This window comes from Montipora capricornis, chromosome 10 (assembly GCF_036669925.1).
Source record: "Montipora capricornis isolate CH-2021 chromosome 10, ASM3666992v2, whole genome shotgun sequence".
NCBI classification, from domain to species: domain Eukaryota; kingdom Metazoa; phylum Cnidaria; class Anthozoa; order Scleractinia; family Acroporidae; genus Montipora; species Montipora capricornis.
Window position 1 is genome coordinate 43,301,264 of NC_090892.1, and position 7,640 is coordinate 43,308,903.

At 39.0% G+C, this 7,640-nt stretch overlaps 1 protein-coding gene across 1 annotated transcript; it reads left to right on the forward strand.

Moving 5' to 3' along the window:
* The first annotated feature begins 673 nt into the window (after nucleotides 1-673).
* Nucleotides 674-6,995, forward strand: LOC138021728 (uncharacterized). Its single transcript, XM_068868717.1, has 5 exons — nucleotides 674-916; nucleotides 1,158-1,337; nucleotides 3,200-3,331; nucleotides 5,811-6,007; nucleotides 6,714-6,995. Exons 1-5 carry the CDS (start codon nucleotides 733-735, stop codon nucleotides 6,852-6,854), a joined length of 834 nt encoding a protein of 277 aa, XP_068724818.1. The 5' UTR covers nucleotides 674-732; the 3' UTR covers nucleotides 6,855-6,995.
* Nucleotides 6,996-7,640: the final 645 nt, after the last annotated feature.

The window sequence follows — 7,640 nt, forward strand, 5'->3', positions numbered from 1 at the left end:
ATTTACTGATGAATTGAATTAAAAGATATAATAACTAAGGAAATTTACATACTGAAAGAAGAATATAAGAATATTACTCATCCAAAGGAAGAAGAGCATATCATAATTTAAAATATAAAATACAAATACAGTACCCTACGAAATGAATTGAAGAATAAAGGAAGGCAAAATCCGCCACAGGCCGCAATCAACAAGCCCCATGCCGCATAAGAAAATTAATCGGAAACACTGGGAACACTGGGAACTTTGTCCAGTTGTGTCAACGGAAGCCAGAATCAGGCACAAATTATTAAAGATAAAAATTTGACGCTGAAATGTCGTCCTTCGCTAAACAAATCGCCAATTCACAAGTTTAACACCACAAACGAACGATAGAAAGGTTGAAGCTGAGATAAACAATACTTCACGTATAATATTGATCGGCTTCATTCAAACGACAAGTTTGAGCAAAAACCGGCAAGACAATACCGTCGCCATGATTTGGTTTCGTTTTCAATGCAACGTCATCAAGGAGACAATAGGATTCGAGGGCAAGATCGGACATGTAGCGCGTCGCGTAATCCTTCGTGACAAACGCTTTTCCCTCGCAAGAACCATCGATTTCAAAGAGCCAATCAGAGACAATAAAATTAAGGTAAACACCAATCATAGACAATATATTCTTCCAGTCATAACGCGCTGGGAATCGAAATAATCAAAGTGTTTTTTACTTGACTTTTACTTGTGTTTGTGATGGCAGCATCAAAATGTTCGGCCGTGGATTTATTTCTCGATAAATTAAATCTAAAGAAATATCGCGACAATTTTTACAAGCAAGGCTTTGAGAGGGCGACTGATCTATTCCTCTTGGGAGAAAACGACTTAGATCTGCTGAATATCGTTTTCAAGGAGGATAGGGCAAAGATTTTGTCTGCAGGTAACTGTCAATTCTGTATTCATGAATACATTTGTCTGTATTGATATAACAACCACAAACTGTTCATTATTTAAGGCAAACGGCAATCGATCCTTTGAGGCATTCTGTCTTATATGTACTTTTATTGCTTTTGGGGTCGAAGCGGTTTTTAACCTGATAAACTGAGGTCACTATCGAAATTGTGGTGTTTCTGTAAAAACTGAAGCAAAAATTCACTTCTTATCCCGTTGTTACTCTGCAGCTAAGGACATAGATATTCAATGGTGGCTGGATGACGTAGAATTAGGCTGTTATACCACTGCATTCAGGAAGAAAGGAGTCAACGCTCTTTCTGATCTACAAAATCCTGAACTGGTTGATACACTAAAAACAATGACGCAGAAAATGCTACCAGGACATCGAAAGAGATTTCAAAGAGAAGGCAAGTAATACTATTTCATGTTCTTTCACGGTTTGTATTATTTCGTGGATGAAAACAATATTATTATTGTTTTGAGCAAATTTGCCCAATTTAACTTTGGTGCTGGGTTGCTCCGTCAAGGATGTCACCGTCGGGCTACACCTTCCAGTCACAATTACCGAGATCTGCAAACATCGTTATCTCCGCAATGTACATTATATTCTTCAAATTTATTTTTTGATGCATTCAATTCACTATTTTTCATAAGTAAACCTATTGTTCAAACAAAATAAATGGGATATTTCCCTAATGACGAAGGGGTTTTCCCTTACAGCCCTAAATGCCTCAGCCTGAGTCAGTCTACAAGCTTGAAGTAGTCTTGATTTTATTTTTGGGAAAGAGTACTGATGAAACACGTCAATTGTCGCTGCTTCGGCTCAAATGTGCAGAGGTCCAGATTCTTGGTTCACATCGATTAGAATATTCGTATCTGCCTCTTCATGTATTAACAAAATAAAATTACGGAGGAAAAGACTAGTTAGAGCCGGTTTCAAGTCTTGAAAAGAACAAGAAAACTAAACAAAGAGATTTAAGAGTGAGTGATATCATCCAACCATTGGCACGAATAGGCTTCCAATCACGGATAGGGCATGAGGTTAAACTAGAGGATTCAGTGCCACATCTAGCAGAGACTCTACTACCGGTGTAACAGACTCCACTATTTAATTTATATGACTCGTTCTTTTATCCACTGCGGAGTCAAACGAGCCATTACCACAGGTCTCTAATGTGGCTCTGTCAGGGTAATTGCTTCTGGTGAATATTCTTTTCTACATAAGGTCCGTAGCTCGGCAGCGTCGTGCCAAAAACTCAAGAAAGACAACCAAAAAACCGTCCAAATTTCCGATGAGTTAACGAGTTAACACGGGAACCGTTCAAAGTCATGACACAGCTTTGGTTAATAACGGTCAAATGTATTGGCTTCATAGAAGTGCCTTTGTCAATTTGGTTGGAATGCTGGGATTCAAATATTTAATATTTCTGAGTTACATAGTAGTTATAGTTGAAATCACGATGAAAGATTGAAGCTTGTCCTTGCACAATTTTGCCGCTTTTCTTGCGGTTTGTTCTATACTGGCACACAGCAGTGTTGTTTTGACTTGAGGGTATATCCTGGCTAACTTATTTTCCAAAAACGTAAGGCGTAGATTTTTTATTTCCAACATCAATTGCTTTATCCTTGTAAGTGTATGGTCATCAAAGTGTTACAACATTTTATCTGCGATTAACAGGATAGGATTCCAGCTCTTCGTTTTAGTTCATTTATAAATTTATCAAAATGATTTTTTCAACGTACGAATGACTTTACTTACCATTTGTAAAAGAACCTACATTCCGCAAAACTATTTAAATTAGTCGTTCAAACTTTGTTCTTTTGTAAGTTATACTCAACACACTGTCTAGACGGTAAAGTCAGTCCTGACAACTACCGTATCTCGCTGACTCTCAATTCTATGGGACCTTGTGGTGAAACCCTCACGCTGGTCAGCTATTTTATAGCAATGTCATGTTCAATTTGAGTTTAGAAATTATACACTGAAGTCAGCCTCACTGTTGATTCTGTCTGTATTCAGTAGATCGCTTGTTTCAATGATTCTCATATTATTTGCTTACTTGACACAATGACATACCGTGTTGTTGTCTCTCTGATCACTGTTTAACTTGTTCCTGTGTTGTGGTCTTATAATAAGCCTTGAGTATTTCACAATGTCCTTGAATTTCTTTTCTTCCGAACTTTTGTGATCGGAACACCTTCAATTTTCTACAATTTTGATTAGGGTTAACATCTAATGCCTCTTTTGACATCATTTTGTTCCCTGCAGCATCATTGTTACGATGTCAGGAGCCGGAGGAAATTGAAGTTATTGGATACTGGGGGCAACCAACAGAAATGACGGAAAACAAGTATCCTTTCCTCATCGTCCCTGGGTTTCTTAAATCTGGCAAAGGAGAAGGTATGTAAGTTGCATCTTCAGTTTGCTTCACGAATGGTGTTCAATTCCCTTAGGTCGCAAAGATGAGGCCTGTGTAGCTACAATATTCAGGTGAATGCCACAGCAATTTCTAGACCTGATCAACATTATCACGGTTGTTTTAGAAGACCCATTTAGTTGGGTCAGAAGTTAGCAGCACCACTCTTGTCCCATACACAAATAAACTAGTCAGGATATTGAATATTGTTGTGTTATCTAATGTCAGTCAGTCAGTTGGGGGTGAATATCGACCAGTTACGTACCAGTTGGTGTCATATCGAACGATCTTCAGAGATGCAGCTGTGAATTGGGTAATTAAAAAAAAACTTTCATGGTCAATCAATTAGAGACCAACTCAGCTAGTGATAGGCCACCAGTTTTTCAATATTGACCCAACAGCCAGACTGTCAGTGGGTAAGTTTTGCTTTTCATGATTTGCCAGTCCTCTAGCAAATTAGTGAGACAAGGTCAATGAATAGGTAAGCACTTATCCAGCAAGCCAGTCTTTCAGTCAGTCAAATAGTTAGTCAGTCTGTCAATCAGTCATTCAGGAACTCAGTCTATTTCGTCAGTCTGTCAGTTGGCTCTCAGTTTGGAAACTCATTTAATCGGCCAATCAACGAGTCAGTCAGTCACTGAGAGGACTGACGAGCTATCCACTCAATTGCCACGGAAGAGTCAAAAAGTCTTTACAAGGTTATTGCCTAGTTTCAATATTAGGGGTGTTATGCCCATCAAGAGCCATCAAGCCGACACGCCAATTGCAACACATCTCTTTTTGCACTGAGTTTAATAATCATTCAAAGTATATATATACTTATTAAAGACAACGTTTCGGTGTCCTCATGACACCATCATCAGGTCAAATATAATATTTTACAGATAACTCGAATATTAATGTTCAAGATTAAGTTCAAAGTCCCTAGAGGCTAGGTGAAAAGTTTTGCCTTTATCGAGTCACTTTGGATATTCAGACACGGTTTGTGCTCGCGAATAAGGAAATGAACCTAGCTTATTCGCGAGCACAAACCGTGTCTGAATATCCAAAGTGACTCGATAAAGGCAAAACTTTTCACCTAGCCTCTAGGGACTTTGAACTTAATCTTGAACATTAATATTCGAGTTATCTGTAAAATATTATATTTGACCTGATGATGGTGTCATGAGGACACCGAAACGTTGTCTTTAATAAGTATGTTTCTGCCCGTAATTTTTATCATCAAATCCATTACATTATCATGTTTGATACAAAGTATATACATACATGATATTATAGGATACCTGGAAAGGGACCACTTGCTATATATTGCAACTTACAGCAATCAGCTGAGCAGCCAGTCAATCAATATTTCTCATTCAGCTATCCTTTAATAAGAAGGCCTTTCAGTTAATTGGCTGCTTGGTTAGTTGGTTAAACAACCAGTCAGGCAACAGGTCGAGTGGTTCGCCACACAGTTGCATGACCTGTCATGGGGAGCCTATGAAAATGTCAAAAGTGTGTAATCTGTTTTGAGTGTTTTAGTCACTCACCGCAACTGAGGAACAGTGGCAACTTCACATGTTAGTCATGAAGTTAGTTCACATTTACTTAACTTGAAAGTACCTAAAACCCTAGTGTGGAGTCGTATGGTATCAGCTCTGTTTATGACAATAAGTAAGGCATAACTCTCCACCCCTGGTGTGCATTTAGTCCAGAGTAGTCAGCTAATCAAGACATTGATTGCCGAGTGATTCTTGATCTGTGTATGATCAAGGATCTTTGAGTAGTTTAGTAGAAATTATTTCCCAGGGAAAACATACAGTTGGTTTGGGGATTGTTTCTTAATTTGAGTTTATTCTAAAGAAAAGAATGGCCCTTTAATACTCAGGACCTTATAAACGTTGGCCAATGGAAATATCTTTACAAATAATGCTCATAGAGCGTTTTCACTCACGTGACCAGCAACCATGTTGGATTACTAAAACAAAAGAAAGTATTTGCATAAAAATAGAGTTCAATTCCCGTAGGATTAGTTTGGTACATATAAGTTCTCTTTTTTCCCTGTTGTCATCCCCCTCTGGATTGGTCTTTCAACGGCTGCTGTTAATGCTGAGTCTGTTACTACCTTTCAAAGCGAATGCTGTGCCAACCATAAGACAATGTTGCAACGCAATGTAAATATTTATATGTTGTAAATAATTTAATTTAGGTATTTGTTTATTTTTTTCCCCTTTTCGCTTCCGTTGCTGACTGTTTTAGTATCCTGTATAGTCTCACGACTTCTAGGATTATTAAATATGTATGTTTGTATGATACACCATCATGGCCGCCATTCCTCTGTTTTGAAACACCAACATGGCGGCCGTGATATCATGTGAAAACGCTTCTTAAACATGCACCAACTCCCGATCACGAATTTTTTATTTGCGCTGGTAAGGGGACTCAAGAAAGAAAATGAGAACATCTCTTCTTAAATTTTAGGGGCTTTGTCATCAGAGTTGATCCATTTTACTGTGGATTCTGGTAGCGAAGTGTGCGTTACCGCTTATGATCATTTAATTGATACTTTGAAGCTGGAGCACATTCAAAATATAGAAAGCAGAGGCGTCCACACAGCCGCCAAGAAACCCCTTTACAAGGCAGTCCTTAGACTCGGAAAAAGTGAAATCACAGTTGAGGTGCGGTCTTGATACCTTTTTGTATATCAACAATATTCTTCTTTTTTAAACTTTAAACTTTAAACTTTCAGGATGAAATGATCAATTGTTATGAAACACTACTGATCAGATCGTTTTTATTTTTCGTTTGAAATTCGGTCAAAGTTAATTTGTCGCGCAGCATACGTTTACAGAGTCCAATTTTCGCTGTTTCACTAACCTAGCCATGTTACCCATTAGGAAAGCCTCGATTCTGTGCAAGGCGTACTGTAAAATCGTGAGCCATCCCAGAGACCTTGGGACTTTCGATGACGCAAAACTTGACCCTCATCACGATTGGGTATACTTCGAAATTGGTCACCGATTATTATTGTCGGTGCTGATAGAAACAAGGCGTCTTCTTCATAGCTAAGCAAGAGCGACTTTGTAAGTCAGGGCCGTAGCCAGTATGAGGCAAACCGAGGCGGTTGCCTCAGTTTTTTTTGTTGTGATTTTTCAAAATAAAGCGTGATTCCAGCATTCTCTTTAAAATGTACTCATCATAAACACCGACGAAGCGAATTTAACCATGGAAATTGCCTCAGTCATAATTTTTTTCTGGCTACGGCCCTGTAAGTAGGTCCTATTTCTATTTTATTTAAGCCTTTTTGATGAATCTGATCATGCTCCGTCTACATCATGTCTCGTATTGTCATATACAAGTCCTAATACTATTATTTTCTTACAGGTTATGCCTGACAGATTCTGCACAGTTGGCATCCCAGTCATGAGAAAATTTAGCCATCACATAGATGGGAAACGGTCACCGATGGCTAACTCATCGATGATACCCAAATTCGTCGCGCTGGAAACGAACCAGAGACTATGAGCAGTCTCTCTTTTGCGGCGAAGTCTGTCGAGCAAGTAGAAATAAATCAGCGAAGAAATAAATTTGGTAAGCGCCGCGTAGGACCTTGTTGACAGATGTCCGGCGGATAGCCAATCACATTTTTGCGTTGTGCGCGCAACTCAGAATTCAAAGTCCATGGCTTGGTCCGTAGTCTTAAGGTGCTGTTACACTGTAAAATGTTTCGTGCACGAAAAGTAGAACATGGTTCTACTTTCCGCAACGGCTCTTGCAACTTGTCTCGCAAAGATTTTGGCCATTGCAGGGTATGTTACACTGTAAAATGTTTCGTGCAGCTTGTACCGCCACAATGTCGCCAAAACATCGCGAAACAAGTTGCACGAAACATTTCGCAGTGTAACAGCGCTTAAGCTACGGTAATACGAGCAACAAAAAATATGTGTTGCAAGTTGTACTTTCAGCAACAAAATCTCCAAAATGCTGCCCGTCTTACCTCTCCAAAGCAACTTGTTTCACAACAAAATCACTCATAGATTAATTAATTAAGCTTACGTGACCTCGTAGCTGGCCAATCAGAGGCCTGAATTCTCGCAACTTGCAACACATTTTTTTTGTTGCGAGACAGGTTGTGCGTGGGATGTAAAACGAGCGACATCGCTTTTCAACTAGTTTCGCAGCAACGTTGCGAGACAAGTTGGACGTTCTTTTTGCTCGTATTACCGTAGCTTTACATAATGTTTTTTCCCTGATTTATTTTACTCGCGCAACGAACTTCGCCGGAAAAGAGGGACTGCTCGTAGTCTAAAC

Excerpts from the sequence above, each read along its gene's own strand:
- LOC138021728 (XM_068868717.1), top strand. The coding sequence starts at position 733 with ATGGCAGCATCAAAATGTTCGGCCGTGGATTTATTTCTCGATAAATTA. Across the intron at positions 917-1,157 it reads GGCAAAGATTTTGTCTGCAG|CTAAGGACATAGATATTCAA; the intron begins GTAACTGTCAAT and ends GTTACTCTGCAG. Across the intron at positions 3,332-5,810 it reads TAAATCTGGCAAAGGAGAAG|GGGCTTTGTCATCAGAGTTG; the intron begins GTATGTAAGTTG and ends CTTAAATTTTAG.